This window comes from Ornithodoros turicata, chromosome 2 (assembly GCF_037126465.1).
Source record: "Ornithodoros turicata isolate Travis chromosome 2, ASM3712646v1, whole genome shotgun sequence".
Taxonomy (NCBI): Eukaryota; Metazoa; Arthropoda; class Arachnida; order Ixodida; family Argasidae; genus Ornithodoros; species Ornithodoros turicata.
Window position 1 is genome coordinate 105,680,795 of NC_088202.1, and position 21,808 is coordinate 105,702,602.

Sequence of the window (21,808 nt, forward strand, 5' to 3'; positions counted from 1 at the left end):
GAGCCGGCCTATTGTACAGGAGGATAAATGTCAGATGCACGAATCCACCCCCCCTCCCACACACACACACACAAAAAGAAAGAAATGCAAAAGGAGGTAAAGTTCCAGTGAGCTGAAAATCTGGACACGACGGGAAAGTGTGCTGGATATGGCTTGATGAAGAAGGAAAGTACTTCCACCCAGAGTAGTAAATACTGAAAAGGGTATTCTAAATACTTTAAAAATACTTGTCGCAAAAAGTATTGAGTAGAGTACCAAAATACCGAAAACGGTATTTAAAATACTGTATTTTGAGTTCATGCATGGATGTGCTGCCTACTACAAAAATAAGACAAGCTTCTGTGATTTGTGCAACCACGAGGACGACTTCGGTATCGACGCCTGCAAGGATGCAACATCTCATGGCAAAGGACCATGTGAGGGAGTCGGTGGAACCGTTAAACGGCTCGCAGCGAAGGCAACCCTGAAGTGAATGGTGGAGGGTCAAGTCCTAACATCAAGAGACCTCTATATGTATCGGCTAGGAAAAGCCTTAATATTGATGACTTATGGTTTTCGAAGGAGGATGCAACTCGTGAATGGAGGATTCTGGCTGACAGACACGAACATTTCATTGCTGTGCCTTGCAAAATGAAGTTTCGCCACTTCGAACCAATGAAACAACAGTTGCGGCGAAAGGAACATCGTTTTTATTAAGAAAACGCATCCAAGCATCCAATAATACGTGAGATGGTTGAGGCTCGTCCGTTCTGGTGTTTCCTGTATACAAAGCGAAAACTTGCCGTGAACTAGTCGCACATTTGCAGTGCAAAGTGAACTTTGACAACTCTACAAAAGAACGAAAAAGAAATAAACAAAATTCAAGAAAGCCCGGCGCTGGTGGTTGATTGCATGAATGTGATATACTGTGACCTCTTATGCGGGACACATACCAGGCTTTAATCGTGGACATAATGTATTCTTTACGTGCCAAAACAGGTCTCGAAGCAAACAAACAGAAAAGAACATTTTCTTGCGCATATCAAATAGCAGTTTTCTAGTTTCTTAGGAGGACATAGTGGAAGCGTTCTACAATCAAATCGCACATTGCTGCTACTTTTATCTGGACCGCCATTTCGATAAAATTGCCAAATCTGCACAACTTTCGTTTTCACGTCCTGCGCCAGCTTGGCCATTAGAACCTTCGATATAGTCAAGGTGCTTGGTGTATGGGATCCCAAGAAGAGAGACGCGGCGTTATCAGTGCTTGTCGAACTTCATAATGAGCAGTGATATGGAAAACAACAACAACTTTATTTCAGGATGACGGGTGGGGAGTTTCATCGCCGGGGGCGATACTCTACCCCATTACTGGAGGTGAAGCGGGGAATGAAGTAATGGGCCCCGTTATAATGAGGATCGAAGTCCTGTGGCGTCCAAAAAGGCGAAGAGAGCCTTGAGGGCAGAGCGTTGGTGAGCTGGATGCGGCCAGGGGCCAAGCAATTTAGTGAGGGAGAGGGGGCGGAAGTCTAGCTCGTTGAGGGAGGCGGAGAGTACGGAGCGGGAAGGTTGGTAGTGTGGGCAATGGAGAAGAATGTGCTCGAGATCTTCAACAGCACCGCAGTGACTGCAGTGGGGAGGGTTAACTTGTCTCAAGCGGTAGCGCCACTGTGCTGTGAAGGCCTCGTCGAGCCGCATTCGATGAACTAATGCGGCGTCTTGACGAGAGATATGTGCTGGCATGCGCAAAGCGAGCGCTGGGTCAACTCTGCTCAGCATGGCGGGGGGTAGTATGTCAGCGGTCCGTTGTCGGGTAGCCAGAGGAGTCACAAGGCTTCGAAGTATGCTCGTATGCCAGAATTTTCAATTGCTTGCAGCGCAGATGTTGAGTCAGTAAAGACCTCCCAATTCAGTGGGGGGGGGGGGGGGGGAGGAACGATGTGCGTAAAAGTATGGCGTAGAGTTCCGCAGCTGTGGATGATGTACAATGCCAAACGCGACGTCCTTGAACTACGCCTTCGTCGGGGATGACAAACGCTGACGCGGACTTGCCATTTCCAGATGCGCCATCGGTGTAAGCGGCGGTAGAGGTGGAAAACTGCGCGTCTACGAGAGCATAAAAATGAGCTCGAAGGGCTTGAGGGGGAACCTGAGCTCGGCGGACATGGAGGTCAGGAAGACGTGCAAAGGTGGGTGGTACAGGCATAGACCAGGGGGCGTTCGGCGGTGTGACAGTCCCAGGTGTGAATCCGGTGAGACCGTGGTGCGTCCTCTGCGCCACGCGATGGAAATCACTTTCAGGACGGTATCGAATTTTCCTGAGGAGTGGGTGACGGGGAACGTGCGCATGCAAACGTAGGAAGTGTCAAGCCGTTTCCCGCTCACGGAGGGCCTCCACCGGGAGTTCTCCAGCTTAAGCTAGGACTTGCCGTGTTTCAGCCATTTTGGGAACGCCAAGGCAGCGACGAAGGCTTCGGGCGAACAGGGCCCGAAGGGTATTTAACGATGTTGTAGAAACCCTATGCAAGACTGGAAGGCTGTAAAGCACACTCGCCCTCACCAAGGCCGCGTGAACGGCTAAGAGGGAGTGTTGATCACAGCCCCAGCCGAAGCCAGAAAGATGTTGAATGGCAGGAAGCCATCGCTGCACTTTGGTTTCAAGGTGCTTGATGTGGCGAGTCCAGCGCAGGTGGGAGTTCAGGACCACACCAAGGCAGCGATGGGAACGCACAGGCTCGAGCTTCCGTGCACCAACCCAAAGAGGGAAATTATGCATAGCCTTGTGGGTGAAAGGGAGCTCGACGCACTTTTCGGGCGAAAGGTCCATTCCAAGTCGCGTAAGGTAGACATGAAAGCTGTTTAAGGCTTGTTGCAAACGGCGCTGAAGGGCTGGTCGTGAGTTGCCTACTGTCCAAAGGGCAGCGTCATCGGCATACACGGAGAATGCGCGCTTTCCCTGCGCGATAGTACCTTGCGTGGAACTATCGATTTTAGTCCGGCCATTACCACATTAAAAAGTGTAGGACTGAGAATGCCGTCTTGGGGTACGCCTTGATGAACAGGGTGCTTGGGGCTTTAGCCGTGGGATGTGCGGACAGCGACAGTGCGGTCCGTAAGGAAATCGTGAAGCCAGCTGAAAAGTGGACCAGAGACTCCATAAGACCGCAACCAATGGAGCACACAGATGTGCGAGACGGTATCATAGGCGCGCTTGATGTCCAGGAAGACCGATACAACGATCCGCCGATGAGCCCGAGGATGTTCTACTGTAGAGACCAGATCGAGAACGGGATCCATCGAACTTCGGTGGCGGCGAAATCCAGCCATTTCCTGAGGGAACGCACCTTGTTTTTCGAGCCACCAGTCGAGGCGATGCAAAACCATTCTCTCCATCTGTTTTCCCATACAGCTGACCTTTCCTTTTTGCTGGCCTTTTTTTTTTCGTAATAAACATATTCCCCCCCCCCCCCCCCCACTCCCACACCACCCCATACAGCTTGTCAGGCTCACGGAGCGAAAGCAGGATAGGGCATTTGGGGGTTTGCCTGGTTTCAGGATTGGAACACCTAAAGCCTCCTTCCAAGTAGATGGTACGGATTCCTGTCGCCAAGACGTATTATAAACATGAAGTGGAAGCTTGGAGTGACGGCTTGTCAAGGTTTCGCAGTGCGGCGTAAGTGATTTTATCTGGTCCTGGGGACGATCGCACATTCACAAGTTTCAACGCAGTCTTCAGCTCAATGAGAGTAAAGCCGCGGTCCATAACCTCCGGTGGATGGGGCCAGTCTTAATGGGTTTCTGTATGCAGGCTCTGGACGAAACTGTTGTGTATACTGCAGACGTTGAGGGAGCTGCTGGTGTCGTTAGGACGACGGAGAAATCTGTCGCGAGCGTGGTTTCGTTTACACCCTTAACGATAGCCAATGCGGAGAGAGAATTCGTTTGTGGGGGCTCATCCTTCAGTGCTCTAATTGTCCTCCAGATCTTTGTGGTGGGGTCAAATGGTGAAAGGTGTTGACAAAGCTTACGCCGTCCTCTTTCTTAAGTTCTCGTGTTACTTTAGCTTTCATCCGGCGGTACGCCAGAATGTCAGGAAGTTGCCCAGTTCGGCGAGCCGTTCTCTTGGCTCGGCGACGTAATGCTCTGAGGTTAATTGCTGGAGAATGACCGACGTGACCTTTGACCCGTTTAGACAGGACTACCGCGTCCTGCATGGCGGAACGAATGCCTTGCGAGAGGGCCTCTGAGGACATGCCGGTGTGGACAGATGTTCGGAGGCCAGCACGAAAGAGTGCCCAGTTCGTGAAAGGGATCAGTCCAGTAGTGGGTGACAGAGGCGGTCTTTCGTGCGAAATATAAATGGGAAAGTGGTCACCACCTCGGGTGTCGACATCGGTAGCGCACGACATGTAGCGAATTATGTCTGCTGAGCACCAGGAAAGATCAATGACATCGAGTGACATTGGTGATCGCATATAAGTTGGTTGTTTAGGAGGCACATGTGAGCAGTCTCCATTGCTTCTAACAATCTACTCCCCCGTTCAAATCCCCCTCCAAAATCCGTTCGATATGGAATCTGGGTATGGATATGGAATCTGTATTTCAGGACCGCATTCTAGGCATGTGTCGTCGAGTTCCTCGTTCCTGTTAGTTTCTTGCAAGTCAGTTCATTTCTACTACACTACTTCTAGAGAAACAGGATACTTTATTTGTGTACGCCTGAAACATCATACAGCGTGGTACCGTGTTTGTTTTAGCGGTGAATGCTAAAAGGAAGGCGGTAAAAAATGACAAACATAGTGAAAAGCGCGTCCTTTGCGCGTCCCACTAGCGGGTGAGGGGGAAACCTGTTTTGCATGAGGTGTACTTGTACAACGTAAAGTGTCGCATCTTCCAATGGCATAAAAATCACATTTAGAAGATTGCAGAATTAAGCACGGACCAATTAATCGCGCAAAATGTAAGGTACACTTTTCCCACTCGGCATTACCTTTCGAGCACTTTCAAATGTTGAAGAAAGCATACAGGGTGTCCCACCTAAATGCGAACATATTTTTAAAAATATATATATCACTTTCTTAGGTGAAATCAATTGCAATATAGCATATGCTGAGGGGCACTCCTTAGGAGAGCATTAGCAAACTCCTAAGGCAATATCCTAATTAACTTTCAATAATTAACTTTTTGATTATAAGAGCTACGAAGTTGACCCAATGAGAACATCTGATCCCTTCGGTCACCTGATACTGGAGCCGTTTCAGGACAAAAATCCGTTCAATAGATCGTCCGCAAAAAAATTGGTGAAGGAACACCTTTTTTTTTCTTTATTTTGTTCATTGCGCATCGTCGGAGACGCGTATTTCCTTCAGCCCCAGTGCGACAGGGTGAAAGACCACACTATCGCCTCTCGCGTACTGGAAAAAGCTTAAACGAACACAGAAAATGCAACCCAAGATAAGGACAGTTCCGATAGAGTCACCCGATACATTTCTGTTTGTTTTGTTTCCGCAAGTTAAAGCTCATCTTCGACGCATGAGGCGGCACTGTGCTCCTTCACCCTCTCGCATTGGGCCTGGAGGAAAGACGCGTCTCCGAAGATGCGAAATGAACAAAATAAAGAAAAAAATGGTGTTCCTTCACCAATTTTTTGCGGACCATCTATTGAAAGGAATTTTGTTCTGAAAAGGGCTTCGGTATCAGGTGACCGTAGGGATCAGATGTTCTCATTGGGACAACTTCGTAGCTCTTATAATTAAAGAGTTAATTATTGAAAGTTAATTAGGACATTGCCTTAGGAGTTTGCTAATGACCTCATAAGGAGTGCCCCTCGGCATATGCTGTATTGCAATTGATTTCACCTCAGAAAAAGTGATATCTATATTTTTAAGAAATATGTTCGCATTTAGTTGGGACACCCTGTATTTTGAGCATATATACTTTCGAAACTACTTTTTTCGAAGTCCTGTACATGCACAATTTTGTAACAAAATATCGGTGATGCTCGAGCGGCATGTTTGGATCATTTGGCGTGGAATGGCCCATCTACCTTCTGCATTACGTTTCCCTTGGTCAGCTCGTAACATTACCGCATAGAGAACTCCATGAAGTGCATAATTTTTGCCTCCATGTCAAGCTTTATGATGATCGTATCAAGGGGGAAAATGTTCGCCCTATGCTTCATTTCTTCGTGGTAAAAGAAAACATCTCACAAGCACAGTGAACACACATGCCGCCAAGGCAACGATAGCGTTTATCGTTTCTTATTACGTCTTATACATATTTTTCTCGTTCCCGGCATTTAGAGAAAACTTACGATAATTGTCCGCCGGGATCGTTTTCATACGTTCAGCGAAAATCAGTGACCGTCTGTAACTGCCACGGCCTATGCAGACATGTAAGCAAATGTAGGCATCGAGACCCTATTAGTGATTACGATCATTCGTGGCTTTAAGTCGCGAGACAACTATGAGCAAGAGGGACGTCATGGTGGTCGATCTACGGGTTGATTTTGACCACCTGAGGGTTCTTCAACGTTCACCGAAATCTCAGCAGACGCACACCGTATTTAACGTCCTATACGGAAGACAGTCTTGACGCTGCCACCAAGTTGCCGGCATCCTCTGCCGGGATTGAACCTGCGACCTCTAGACCCCTATTAGTTGCTACCCCAACTGCTAACAACAGTAGTATTCAGTCTGGTCGTAGGAGCGGGGGGTCCACTCAGCAACCTGGACCCTTGGGCCCTGCCTTGAGTCCTGCGCGTATTTTTTGCCGCGACCGACGGGCGGCACTTGGGTGGGGTGGAGGCTCTTACCAGTGGGCGGAGCGTGGCCTGAGGGCTGCGTGCGCGCTTACCTGCTCACATTTTCCAGCCTGGGCCGACTTCTTTCGTCATTTTTCAATCTGTGCCGACTTCAATCACAATTTTTTTCCTGCTACAACAGGTGTGCAGTAGGCGGTTTACATGCAAAAGATAGCCATACACAAAAGTACAAGTGAAAATATATTTATTAAAGTCAGTAGTGTCAGGAATTATGTTATGACTCTGTGTGAAGGAGAAAAACCTAGCCAAAAACCTGAAGCAGAAGAAACACAATACAATACACGAAACAAAGCTTATACTTATTACAGGTATGATGCAATAGCATTGAAGGGGTATCACACATCATACACAATATTTTTTATTAGTGGTACTCACGCGTTTTCAATTAAGCAGAACTAAAATGGTATAGCACATTTAATCAAATAAGATATTTTTAAGCAATATGATTACAACCAAAATTACAAGTTTTATTATAAAAAGTCTCACATTATTATACGTGAGCACCATAGTGGAGTAATTACAAAGTTCTGATAGATGTATGTAACTTTAAGAACAATAGCTGGGCCGACTTCTCTAGCGCTTTTTTTATTTTTTTCCAGTGCGCGGTGGGTGGCGCGCAGGTAAGGGGCTATCCATGTGTTACCAGCGGGCCGAAGAGCTGAGCGTACATTTCTGGTTGTGCATTTTTCGACCTGGGCCGACTTCTTTGGCTATTTTTCAGCCTGGGCCGACTTCGTTCGCATTTTTTATATTTTTTCAGGTGGCGCGTGGGCACATTACATGCAAGTAGGGGCATGCACACTGACAACACCGGGCCAACTTCTTTGGCGATTTTTCACCCTGGGCCGACTTCGTTCGCAATTTTTTTCAAGCGGTGCGTGAGTGGTTTACATGCAAGTAGGTGGGTGAGGGGGTGTCCGAGTGCCTACCAGCGAGCCGGAGAGCTGCGCGTGCCCTTATCGTTCTGTATTTTTTCAACTGGGCCGACTTCGTTCGCAATTTTTTCAGGCGGCGCATGAGTGGTTTACATGTAAATAGGGACATGCACACTGTCATCCCAGCCAGGCGATGATACCATCACACCTGGGCCGACTTCATTCGCGATTTTCGCCCTGGGCCGACTTCTTTCATAATTTTTTCCCACTACAACAGCTGTGCGGTGGATGGTTTACATGTAAGTATAGTAAAGCCAAATAGTGGCAGGAATTATGTTGTAACTCTGCGTGAAGGTGAAAAACCCAGCCAAAAACATGAAATGGAAGAAACACAATACACATAATAAAGAATATGGGAAGCTAAGTTGAGAGAAAAATTCATCCAAAAAGAAAACAGAAGGAACGCAATACATGTAATAAAGAATATGGGAAGCTAAATTGAATATTCCAACACGACACAATTATGCAATTTATTATGACGTGAATAGCACACATGCAAGGAAATAATGAGAAATACGATCAACAGCTAATAGAGAACCAAAACAATGCACCATCCAACACGTAAGCAAGAGGTACAAAAAGGATAAATAATTGAAAAACAATCTATCAAAACGAGAAACATGCACGGACTTAACACTGAATAGCAGAGAAACACTCTAAACGGCGCATCTGCCAACGTGTAAACAACAGAGACATGCAGGAAAATAATATCAAAACGAACTATCAAACATGAAACATTACAAATTTAATAAATTGAAGTGGAAATAATCTATCTTTGGGAAAGCTAACTTGAGAGAAAAATTCATCCAAAAAAGAAAACAGAAGGAATGCAATACATGTAATAAAGAATATGGAAAGCTAAGTCGAATATTCCAACATGACACAATTATGCAATTTATTGTGACGTGAATAGCACACATGCAAGGAAATAATGAGAAACATGATCAACAGCTAATAGAGAGCCAAAATAATGCACCATCCAACACGTAAACAAGAGGTACACAAAGGATAAACAATTAAAAACAATCTAAAACGAGAAACATGCACGCACTTAACACTGAATAGCAGGGAAACACTCTAAACGGCGCATCTGCCAACGTGTAAACAACACAGAAAAATAATATTGAAACAAACGATCAATCATTACAAATTTAATAAATTGAAATGGAAGTAATCTATCTTTTGAACTATCATAAAATCATCATTGCGAGCTAATCTTGTCGAACAATATACAATTTTCCTACTCAGGCACTATAAACATTACCTTGGCAGAGGTATCCAACACACGCAGTACAGCCAAGCTTTACACAGTACAGCCAATCTTTGCTACTTGAGCCCAGTGGGGATCACTCTCTCTCTCTATACAGCCCAAAAGCAAAGAAACCGCACATCCTTTGTCAATCTATGGGGTGGGGAAACCCTCTCTCTTTTTCACATTCTTTCCTCCAAAGGGAAATATTCTTAGGACCGGTGTACAGAGGCGAAATTTTTTATTGATCAACTATCGCAAACAGATATTGGAATTATTCGATTCTCAAGAGCACAATAACAATTCTACCAACAACAACAAAAAAAAAACAATAGCACGCAAAAAAGATATCTAAGAATAGACTTTTATGTCACTGCAAACTGGTTTTCGAGAAACATTATCTAAGCAAACGAGAAATATTATCGGCGCATACAATACTCAATCAAAACGAGAAACGTTGCATTTTAATGTATTTCAAATCAGACACAACTATTATGCATACATTATTCTCAACTCACAAAATATCAATCCAGTGAATATCTCAAGCAAAGAGAGAAAGTCAAATTTATTCAAATTTAATTACATCATTTTATGATAACTCTGCACTAGTAATTTCTACACGCAAAAGACCACAAACTAACAACTCATCTGAAATGCAAATTAATGTCAAAGTTTGCTACAGCAAAAATCAACGCTCACGACTTCAAAAAACTTCCCCAACTAGTAGAATATTATTATTAATATCAATCGAGCGATCATCTGAAGCAAACTCAAAGCAGTAATTAATTTAGGCACACACTTTCTGAACAAGCAGTGCGATACATCACAGGAACACGTCCTTTTCATTCAGAACCCAGTAGCAAAAAAAAAAAGATATGAGAGAGGGAAGCTGAGCTCCCATACACTTTCGCCAAGGTTACGCCTGCACGGAGTTGGAGGATCCTACAATGGTCTTGGTGAAAGTGAAAGGTGAAAGTCATAAACTGACTCCAACAACTCAAGCCGGGTATTGAGGGTTCTAGCGCGTTTACAGCTCGCGTTTTTCTTACTCATCACGTTTTTTGTAAATTGACTTTCATAATTCTCACGACAGGTGGATATTAATAACATTCTAAACACGATAATAAATTTTTAATAAATAAAATGAGCACCGATATGATTTAATTAAGTGTAGAGGCACACTACAAAACAGAACAGACAATTGCTCTACATTGAAGGGATGGACGGATTTTGTACTCGTTACCATAAGTCATGGGAAGATGTGATAAAAACTGCTTCGAAAAGGAGCAGCTTCGAAACGATTCAATGATCGCTGCATGTCAATACGACCTAGACATGGTCGTATCCGGAGATATGGTGCAAATTATGGAATTCAAGGTGCCAGAACTTGTATGCCGAATCTACAATAGTTATAAAAATATTTGCACATCAACATTGGAAGGACCACTGGGATTGATGGTGGAGTTTTTGTGGTTTTCTAACGAAGAATTGAAATACACTAGACCAAATGTAATTGTAATCATTGCAATGGGCATTGCATTAATCAAGAAAACAATCAGATCAAATTATCACATACAAGCAGTCTATATCGCGCGGTTCATTGCGGATTTGTTGAAATTACACTAGACGGTTGAAATGGAAAATACATAAAAAATCCTATCACGTGATATGTTCCACTAGAGCCTTTACACATTTACTTTCTTCTACCGGTTCTTGCAATGATGTCGAATGAACAGAAGTTCAATATTGTCGTGCAAGGTCTGATGTATCATCACTTATTGAAACTCAACAAACATATCAATTGTGGTGGACCACCAGACGATTTTCATCTAATACTCTCTTGTACGCCATTCAAGAATCTTCATACAAAGAAAGGAAACATCAATAAGAGACTGTGCAAGTTCATCGCAACAAAGTGCAAGTTGTTGAAGCAATACAAACAGGGCAACAACATATCGCCTGCGTTAATCAACGCTGGATTCAAGCGCCCAATAACCAGAATAATAAAACTATTTGATGTCTTCAGGATTCATCAATCAAGACAACAAACGAGAACTTCAGAGTTTGGAATAGAACTGTAATTTATCGAAATAAGCAAGTGTATAACTGAAATAATAAATGTAATATTCGTCATCAATATAATGTATTCTACACAATGCAACGAAAACAGCTTATTAGTATGGATAGATTGAAGATTGCTAAGGGGACGTTTATTCCACACTATGTACAAGGATCCTCGCATGGAATCAGCGCTGGCAATCAGATTTTACATGACCACACTCTATACAACATCGACATCCGAAGGATAGAATTGTAAAAGAAGAATCGCTAATTGAAATTTAGAGGCGTGTTACATCAATCTTTGTTTACAAAAGAGGATCACTAATATTTTACGAAAGCTTATTTTATGAATTAAATTGCACAGTGTATATATTTTCTCAAACGGTTGGACAATTATCAATATATGTTGAAAGGAATCTATTCTCAAATGACGCGATGCAAGTGATGGATTTTGCAAGCATGACGCGCAGGCGGAGTCTACAATTCTAATCATCGTAACACGCGGCACACAATTGCATTCAGATTTTGGAATCGAATCGAAGAATCGAATCACACAACTGTCATCAGAAATGTTTAACCACTATATTGTGTGGGGCCTAACAGCGTAGCTAGGGAAAAGTCCGGAATCTTCAGACGAGCGATGCGCGACCGTAGGATAAGACCATGTTGGCGGTAACGCGTGCAGTGGAGCAGCAAGTGCGGTGTGTCTCCTTCGACATGACAGGTGGGGCACTTGGGTGACGAAAGGTGGCCTATCTTAAACAGGAGCAGTGGAGTACGCGCCACATTCAGTCGAAGCCCGTTGAGCAATGACTCTTCCTCCCTGGGGTAGCGGCCTACTAGTGTGTAGGTCATCGTAGGGTCAATCGAGCGCAGAAAAGGGTTCGTCCTGGCAGCGTCTTAAAAAAAGGCCTGAGAGCTATTTCTGCAGTAGCGGTGAATGGCTAGCCTGCAGTCAGACGGCGTAAGCAGGACAGAAGTGGGAGACCCGGTTGCAGGAGCACTCCTGGCCGTAGAATCGGCAAGGGCATTCCCCGAGATACCAACGTGGCCCGGAATCCACTGGAACCACTCACTGTGACCTAGAGACGACAGTATGGCGTGCAGGCAAAGGATCTCCGTGTAGATGTCGTTGACAACTTTGGGCGAATACGACGACAGGGACTCTAAAGCTGACTTACTATCCAAAAGAATAGTCGACGCTCTTGGTGTCATCGAAGAGATGTACCGCAGAGCAGATAAGATAACAAAGGCTTCTGCTTCGGTTGATGACAGCGCGGGCAGCAGCTTGAAACCGCGCTTGTATGCCTCCTCCGGAATGTAAAATGCAGATGATGATCCATCGGACGCCACCGAGCATTCAGTGAAAACCTCCATTCGGTTTGAGCGCACGTAGTGGAGGTGTTGCAGCGTTAGTTGGCATGCCACTGCAGCTGGGACATAGCTCTTCTTCAGAAGACCAGTGTTAGGGTCCAGACCCATGGTCATGGGCAGTGAAGAGAACGATCTGGGCGAGTCAGCAATGTTGGTTTTGCGCTGTTCGGGTGAACACGCTATGTTCTAGTCAGGTACATTTTCTGTAATAAACTCCAAGTTGTGATACTGGCGATGAGAAACCTACGCAGCCGATTCAAGCATGCATTCAGCAAGGCTTGGAGAGTTTGTACCTGGTTCCAACTGGACCTCATGGCGGGAGAGGCGGCTGCGTAGGTTTCTCGGCGCCGGTATCACAACTTGGAGTTTATTACAGAAAATGTACCTGACTAGAACATAGCGTGTTCACCCGAACAGCGCTCAACCAACATTGCTCACGCGCCCAGATCGTCCTCTTCACTGCCATGGGTCTGGACCCTAACACTGCACGCGAACCACCCGGGAGCCTCAGCAATGAAAAGTACGGCTAGAAGCTATTTCTGGTGGCCCGGACTGGATCGCGACATTGAGCTGACAGCGAAGACGTGTCACAAATGCCAAACGTACGCGAGGTCTGCTTCTGCTGTGATAGATTCCCAACTCAAGCACGCCCAGTTACCTTGGCACACACTGCACATAGATTTCGCGGGTACACTAGACGGGTACTACTACCTAGTAGTAGTAGATGCGTTCCCGAAGTGGCTGGAGGTGAGAAGAATGAAAAGCACAACTTCCGCCAGCATCGTGGGCGAGTTGCGCAAATTGTTCTCAACGTTTGGCGTACCTCGGGTTGTTGTTTCCGACAACGCACCGAACCTTGTATCTGCCGAGATGGCCCAGTTCTACCATCGAAACGGAGTCAAGCATCGAACACGTGCACCTTTTCATCCAGCCACCAACGGTCAAGCCGAACGGATGGTTGGCGAAACAAAACGAGCTTTGAAGAAGCTGACAGGCAGCCTAGACTGCCGTCTTGCCCGCTTCCTTTTTAAACAGCACACGACTGTGTCGGCGACGACACATAAGACACCGGCGGAGCTCCTGTTTGGCCGTCGTCTCACGACTCCACTGGATCTCCTTCATCCAGAAGAGGAGTACGCCACCTCACAGCACAGTGATCTAGCCTCGCTTGAATCTCGTTACAAGGTTGGACAAGCCGTATACATCCGTACATTCGACAGTGATCGTCGGTGGACGTCGGCCGTCATTCAACAACACACGGGCCGGTGCTCTTTTGCGGTTAGCACCAGCGATGGAAAGGTTCATCGACGCCATGTCGAGCATATCAAAGCTCGACTCGACACGCCGGGAGAGCGAGGTGCACCCGAGCCTGACGGCATAACTTCTGCTAGTCTTCTCCTGTTTCCACACGAAGGGGACGATCACAGCGACGAACAACAGTCGCAGTCCGCTGAACAAAACTGGAATAGCAGGACCCAGCCCACCGATCGTGACCTAGCATCTAACCGACAAGAGCAAGCACAAATGCTGGACGATGACAACGTACAACGTCAGGATTCCTGCCCTAGTTCTTCCACCCAAGCAACTGGAAACCACGAACGTCCCCGACATCAACGGAGAGCACCTCAGCAATTTAAAGACTTTGTGCTATCATAAGCGACTGTCCATTTATGCATGTGACTTTATAACTAGGTCGGGGGAAGTGGTAGGGTCCAGACCCATGGTCATGGGCAGTGAAGAGAACGATCTGGGCGCGTGAGCAATGTTGGTGAGCGCTGTTCGGGTGAACACGCTATGTTCTAGTCAGGTACATTTTCTGTAATAAACTCCAAGTTGTGATAATCAGGAACGGATATGTGCACAGGGGCAGACTTAAGGTCCACAGCGGCTTCGTATGGGAGACCAAGGTATGCGATGGTGGGATTTGTTCTTGTAGGCGCAGAACAGCTTGGCCGTACGCAGAAGCAGGACAATCCTGCGTAACATCACGAAGGTGGTGACATGGGTGCCGTACAAGACAGCGTGTGTAAGTTTGGAGGGTTGCCGTGTCCCGGATGATACGTTTGGAAGGAACCCGCGCTTCGGCGGTAGCAGAGAAAATTTCCGTGGTCTTCGGGACTCCCAAGCAAGTGCGCATGCTACGAGCTTGAAGATTAAGCAGTTGCCGTTCCTTGAAGGGGGAAATACCGTGCAACACAGACAAGCAGTAGCGTAAAGTGCCCATAATGAGAGAGTTGTGTACTTGGAGGAGGTCAGTGCAGGAAGGACCCAAAGAGGACCCACAGAGGCGGCGCAGCACGTTAATATAAGGGCCTGTGGTGGCACAGAGGGCAGTAATCTGTCGAGACCATGTTAAACCCCGATCAATGATGACGGCAAGGTACTTGCACCAGGGAACAAACGGCAGTCTTGATCCTCGAACAGCGAGATATGACACAGTAGCGTCTAGAGCAGATTGTAAGCGGTGTTGTATGGTATCCCGCCGCACAGCAGAAGTCCATATGCAAATATCATCCGCGTATATGGCTCATGCTGACGCCATGATGACATTGAACAATAGGAGGTTTAGAGCACTGCCCTGCGGAACCCCACTGGGCACAGGGAACGTGGTGCTATCGCCCTCTCGCGTACGGACAAATAAGGATCTGTCCAAAAGAAAATCGCGTAGCCATGATAGTGTGCAACCACCCAGCCCGGCTTCCTGAAGCGATGCAACTACGACGCTGTGAAGAGCACTGTCGTAGGCTTTTGCGACGTCAAGAAAGAGGGCAGCACTCAGGAGCCCCTCCGACTTCGCTTGTTGCACAGAGGAAACGAGAGCTATCACATTATCGATAGCTGATCTTCCTTGGCGGAATCCGGCCATTACCTCAGGGTAGAATTGTGTGGTTTCGAAGTACCACTTCAGCCGGGCGTACAGCTCCATAACTTTCCCGACACAACTGGTAAGAGCGACTGGGCGAAAAGCGTCCAGAGCGTACGGGGATTTGCCAGGCTTCAAGAGAGGCACCGCCATAGCACGCTTCCAATCTGTGGGACTACTCCATTTCGCAAGCAACGGTCATCAACGGTGCGCTGCGGGCACACTGGGGGGGGGGGGGGGATTCTGGAGTGCTTTGTAGGTAATGCTATCAGGCCCATGAGAAGTATGAGAGGGGGATATCCGAAGCGCAGTGTCTAATTCATGGGAGGAGAAGGGAGCGTCCAGAAAGGCTCCTGCGAAGAGCCCAGGGGCGGATTACAGGCCATTGCATCGGTGCGTCGGTCTAACGTGGCAACGCCCACCGTCGGGCAAGCGCGCGCTGCGACGCACGACCTGAAGTGGTCAGTAAGGCCACCGTCGTCCGCTGGGTGGGCGAGCCTGCCGGCGCGAGGAGCAATGCCGCTACTCTCGGAGGCAGACGCAAGTCTGTCAAGCAAAAAGCCTAAATTTGACGACATTAACTTACCTCTAACAAATATAAATTTTGTTACCGCGTGGAAAGAAACCTTCTTGCACATTCGCTAGATGAGCACGTAAGACACGAATCAGCCAATGCGAATGCAGTGCGGTATCGTCTGCTGCCGTCGCCGGCTCGAAGGGAATCCTTCGGCGCTCGGAGCTGTCTCTTTTTCTTTTCATTCTACACATGTGTTGAGAACTAATTTCGTATTTTATTTGACATCTCATTGGTAGAAGACGACAACGGTGATCTGTGCACTATACGCCGCGTGGAAGGTTGCTATACTGACGAGGATAAAGTTATTTGGTGGACTTACGGTGTGCTTGCTGAGCTTGTCGAGTGATCTCCTCCTCCTTTTTAGTTCTACAACTAAACTAAGCAGTGATTCGGGTAACAGCTCCGGACGACACAAGCTGCTGAGGCATCCAGAGAGTTGCCGGCTACAACGAGCAGCCAAGCTCAAAATGTGCTGAGCGGAGGCAGGTGTCGACGGAGGAGGAGGCAGGTGCACCATCAATATCGCACCAACTCCTTGAAGAACGAAGGAGACTGGTGGTGGAACAACAACGGCGGACCGCAGGAAGCATTGATCGCCTATGCCAAGTATGCGGACAATAAAATATGTGCTGGCTCATTCCCGCAGGCACGGTATCCAATGTCACAATATTTTGCGCACAAGCTTCTGGAGAAAAGGCATACAAATGAATAACGCAAGTATTGCTAGATTTTTTTATTGCAGTGTCCAAATATTTCATAAATAAAGAAATGTCATGTTTGTGCAAGACGAAGTTAATTTCTCAATGGTGGGTTACAAATACACGAACTCAATAATAATAATAATAATTTTTATTAGTGCCCAAAAGGGCCGCTAAGGCCATGGTGTTGGCGCACACAATACACATAACTCACAGTGGATACAATACAGACAAACGCACAAATAATTATGTACAGATATATATATATATATATATAATACATATACAGTAGGATAATAACAGAGGTACATTACAAACATAACAGGCATACGCACTGTGGGGCGAAGTGGAGGAAGAAGTTGGGACGTTGGGGGACGACGAAGAGGTGGAGGACTCGGGGTAAAAAGGAGGACGATGGAGGGTTTCGGTAGTCAGTGTGGACGTGCAAGCGGACAAGGAAGAGACTGTAATATGTATATCTTGTGTTTGCATTTGTGTTTCGCCTTCCACTGGGATCGAATGGACGGGCTTTGCCTCCGAGAGTGGGAATAGGCTCCCACAGTACTTACGTATTTACAGACAAATATACCACGCAGTACACGCGATGAAACATCAGCAACAAAACTACATAACACGCATACGTACGGGTGTATAACATTCCCTAGATGGGAAACACTCGATGTCATGTTAATGTTTCCACATACATCCTGTATGTATATACGCGAGGCTTTGGACATTCGGAAGAAATAAACAAACTGCTCTTCCGACAACGACGTGTAGACATCCTCGTTGACTTCACTGAAGCGGCTCCTTGGTCCTCTAGAAACGCGTACACAAGCGCCATTTTCAACGACGAACATCGCAGCGTTTTGCGTCGGCTGACCTCCTCGCCCAATGGCTACGAACGCCACACACCCCGCGATGGTGGCAGGCTGCGAGTAAGGTCACTTCTTCCTTCTGACGACGAAGCGGGTCACGTGCAGCACGCGTTACTATGGAGACGACGCTGCGCTACGCACCGACAAGTGGCCAGTAGTCCGCCCCAGGACAACCGCGATAGCACGAGCCGACGAATCCGCTGACAGTGGTATGGCGGTCCCGGTCCCTCTGGTGAGGATGGCACAATAGCCATTCGCAACCCGGCGTTCCGAGCGAGCGGTGGCAATTGCGAGGGCTTGAACTGGGTGCCGCTGGCCCACTGGTGTCGAAAGCCCCTTAAAGGGACTGTGAAATTTCCCGAACCCCCATATTTTTTTCTCTGGAAACTGTTATTCCCGCCGAGAAATTAATATGCCACAAATTTTTCCGGACGAAATCGCTCCACTCTGTGAGGAGCGCGCGCTCGAAATGTCTCTTCCGCGTTCCTCCTCTCCCGCGCACATTCTCCCGGCGATGCTGTAACTTCACGGACCGCACTTCTGTTTCCCGTTACCTCACCGGTGTTGCGCAATGGCAAGTAATGCTGCGAGCTCGCTGTAGCTGGCGCCGTCCTGTCGCACATAGAAGGTCACAAGGTCTCTGGTCGCGTCTGAGGTTTGAAGTTGAAGCATTACGCTTTCTTTGTTGGAGGCGTTCGGATAGCACGCTATAATGAACAGCTTTTTGCGTGTGAATCGTTTGCTACAGTTGAACTGGCAAGTATGACATGTGAGCTGTACTTTTTCATCGAATATATTCGTCCTCTGCTCTGCGGCCGTTCACAACAAGGAACTCAAGTACCTCCGTGGCTTTGAGAGTTTTGCTGACGAGTTACGTGGTCCTCTAGCGATTCACCGCAACGTGTATTTAATCTATCGTCGTCACCAATGGAACGTGTCTGGTGGTTGCTTGGCGTTGCAGTTATATTTACGTCAGTTGCAGTCATGTTTACGTGTTGGAAGGAAGTGCGTTGTGATGTGCGACTGTGATATTTGGAAGATGTCCCCTATGTTGCTCGTTTTGTTTGCACAAATTATCGTAAAAGACTGGGTGGTCTAATGTTTTGTTTTACTTTGTTTCAACTCGTGTTCTTCGTCATTATTTCTATTATTATTCAAAGCAGCTTCGCGCCTTCAGGTGATTTTGATTTACTCTGCATTTATTGTTCTACAGATAGCTGTATTTCCTTCCGTCGAAGGACTTCTTGTTTGCCTAAGATTATGTTTCATGCAAGAATTTATTTATGAGCACGTCACGTATTCTGTCTTCAATGTTGAGCACGTCGTAAATCTGAACATTTAGCATTGCCAACCACAATGCCTTCAACACGCAGCTGTAGCGTATTGTGTAAGAGTATTCTGCACATCGTCACTGCACATCAGATGAGTGTTTGTCGTTTAACAAATTTATTGTTGAACCAGGTTTCCTATACTGTGTAATACATCCCTAAGACTGGGGGACACAATCTCACGACACCAGTTCGCCTGCTTCATGCCCTCTTATATTATTGTGTTACGTAAGCTTGAAGTCACCAGTTGAGGTAACTGGAAAGCAGCAAAAAACCCTAGTACTAACGTAGCATGCCCAATATTTTGCAATTAGAAAAACGACAAGTAATTGGTACTGTTTCGAATCGGACCCAAGAATTCGTGACCGACAGTTCTGATGACCTCTGCAAAACTGAAAACACCTTTATTTCCTCTTGTGCTCCTCGTCTTCGTCCAACCGCCTAGCCTAAGAGCCCTGTCCTCCTCCTCTTTTCTCTACATCCTCCCGGGCCACTGGTGGTGCGATATCCCCTTCCAAGCGGTGCAGCAACTGCACGGGACGGTGAAGAACGGTCTTGTTGGCCAGCATGACTGCACAGGCACGAACAACACCACCGCGTCCGGGAATGGTCTGAGTTACGCGGCCGAGCTTCCACAGCAGCGGTGGTCCTCTTTCGTTGATGACGACCACATCCCATCCGCGACCCTCAGTTGACTCTCCGTGTCACGTCTCGCCATGTGCGCGGATCTCAGCTGGAAGAGGTATTCCTTACTCCACCTGCTCCTGAACTGCTGGCGAAGACTACCTGTGTTTTCAGGTAGTGCTCGAGTCTCCCTGCGTCCAACGGCTGTGCAACTTTGCCCGGTGTTGGGGTGGCAGTCAAGCGTTTCCCTACGAGGAAGTCTGCTGGAGGCAAAGGGTGCAGGGCGGCGGGATCGGAATCCACATACGTCAGCGGCCGACAATTCACTATGAATTCTACCTCGCATAAGGGCGTTGTAAGCTCTTCGAATGTCAAATGGCGCCTTCCTAAGCAACGCCTGAGGGAGTCCTTCACGCATCTGTCCATCCTCTCCCACCATCCGCCCCACCAGGGTGCTCTCTCGACAATAAACCTCCATTGAATGCGATTCCTGGCGGCAAAGCCTTGCACGTCCTCTGAGGAAACGGTGGAGAGAATCCGTGACGTCTGATGGAAGGTACGAGCGTTGTCGGACATGATCAGTGACGGGACACCGCGTCTGAATGCAAAACACCTAAATGCGCCGAGGAAGTGTTGAGTGGACATCCCGGTCGCCAATTCGAGGTGGATTGCGCGGGTAACGCCACATGAGAAAAGGGCGATGCACGCCTTCCGCTGTTCGTTATTTTCAAATGCATAGAGCGGTCCAGCAAAATCCACCCCTACTACGTTGAAGGGAGTCGTGGGTGTGATCCTTTCCCGCGGGAGAGGAGCGACAGGTGCTGTTTCCGGATCCAGTCGTCGTCGTTTGCATTGTAGACACGTATGAAGAGCGCGACGAACCGTCTGTCGACCCCTTACAATCTAATACTTCCGGCGAATTTCACAGAGTGTGTCTTGAACTCCTGTGTGGTATAGACGACAGTGCGTGTCGAGCACGAGCAGCTCTGTGAATCGGTGTCTGGACGGCAGAAGGATGGGATGCCGTACGCTGTCGCTTTCGTCAGCGTACCTCAGACGACCACCGACGCGGAGTATCGAATTCTCATCGATATACGGGTTCAATAGCAAAACGGCCGATGAAGAAGAGATGGGGCGTCTCGTCTGTCCGTCATCGATTTCAGTGGGGAAAGATTCCAACTGAGTCCAACGGACCCAGAGTAGCTCTGCTGAATGTAGCTCTTCCGCTGAGAGTGAGCCACTGTGTTTTAACGGGGGTCTCCGGGTGTAGTTGATGTACCTGTGCACATATGCCGTCACACGGAGCAGGCGGTTAAGGGAGCTGTGATCTTCGAGTTGAAGGAGGGGGTCCCGATGCTGAACAGCAATGATACAACAGGTCTCCTCGATCCAGGAAGGGGGAAATGCGTTTCGGACCGCGACGAGACCATCCACGTTGCCGAACAACCAGGGTGGACCGGTTCACAACAGCTTGCTGTGGAGCAGCTCAGTCGCGGTGATTCCCCTCGTGAGCAAGTCAGCCGGGTTGCTTTTCGCGTCGCAGTGACACCATCGAGCCGGGTCCGTAAGCTGGCGAACCTCTCGTGAGCGCCCCTCGACAAACTGAGGATTCTGCGACTGAGTCATCTTCCCATTCTTTATCCAGTGCAGTGCAATTTGAGAGTCCGTCCACAACGTGACCCGTGACTGCAGGGCAGGTATGACGTCACAGATGCTCTTGAACAGTCTAGCGGCGAGAAGGCAGACAAGGAGCTCTAAACGGGGAAGAGTGACCGTCTTCAATGGTGCAATGCGTCCTTTGGCGATGAGAAGGTGGGAGCTGACACCCCCGGGAGCCTTGTAGGTGCGTACGTACGCAACCGCTCCGTAGGCCCGCGGGCTTGCGTCTGCAAAGATGTGAAGGTCTGGGACGGTGCCGGCTGGATTGAAGGGAGATCTCTGTGCTTGCATTGTGGAGAGCGCGGGAAGGCCGTGTACCCATTCGTGCCAAGCTTGGTGTGTCGGGGTCTCCATGGGTTTGTTCCCAAGGAACTGCTTCCTTCCACATTGCTTGAAACAAAAGCCTGACGGTGACCGTAAAGGGAAGGAGCAAACCCAAAGGATCGTACAGTCTAGAAAACGTCCTGAGCACCGTGCGCTTCGTGGGCTCATTTTTCTGTGCGAATTCGTGAACTGCGGTGACTGGTGCCAGGATGACGTCCACCTCTCTGTCCCATGGTACACCCAAGATACGAAGCACTGGGTTTGTACAACCGACGTCATCGCAGGCAGTTTCGTCTGCGAGAAATTTCTCTTGAAGTGCGGTGGAGTTGCTACCCATTTTCAGATTTCCATCCCTGCGTCCCGTAGGACAGCTCTAGTCTCAGCATATATCGTATAGGCATCTTGCACGTCGTCGCAGCCAGACGGATACGAGACT

At 47.8% G+C, this 21,808-nt stretch overlaps 2 protein-coding genes across 2 annotated transcripts; one reads left to right on the forward strand and one right to left on the reverse strand.

Moving 5' to 3' along the window:
* Positions 1-12,934: 12,934 nt before the first annotated feature.
* LOC135384929 (uncharacterized protein K02A2.6-like) lies at positions 12,935-14,077 on the forward strand. The gene has a single exon (XM_064614111.1). It carries the CDS (start codon positions 12,935-12,937, stop codon positions 14,075-14,077), a length of 1,143 nt encoding a protein of 380 aa, XP_064470181.1.
* A 6,773-nt stretch (positions 14,078-20,850) lies between these two features.
* On the reverse strand, positions 20,851-21,402 carry LOC135384930 (uncharacterized). The gene has a single exon (XM_064614112.1). It carries the CDS (start codon positions 21,400-21,402, stop codon positions 20,851-20,853), a length of 552 nt encoding a protein of 183 aa, XP_064470182.1.
* Positions 21,403-21,808: the final 406 nt, after the last annotated feature.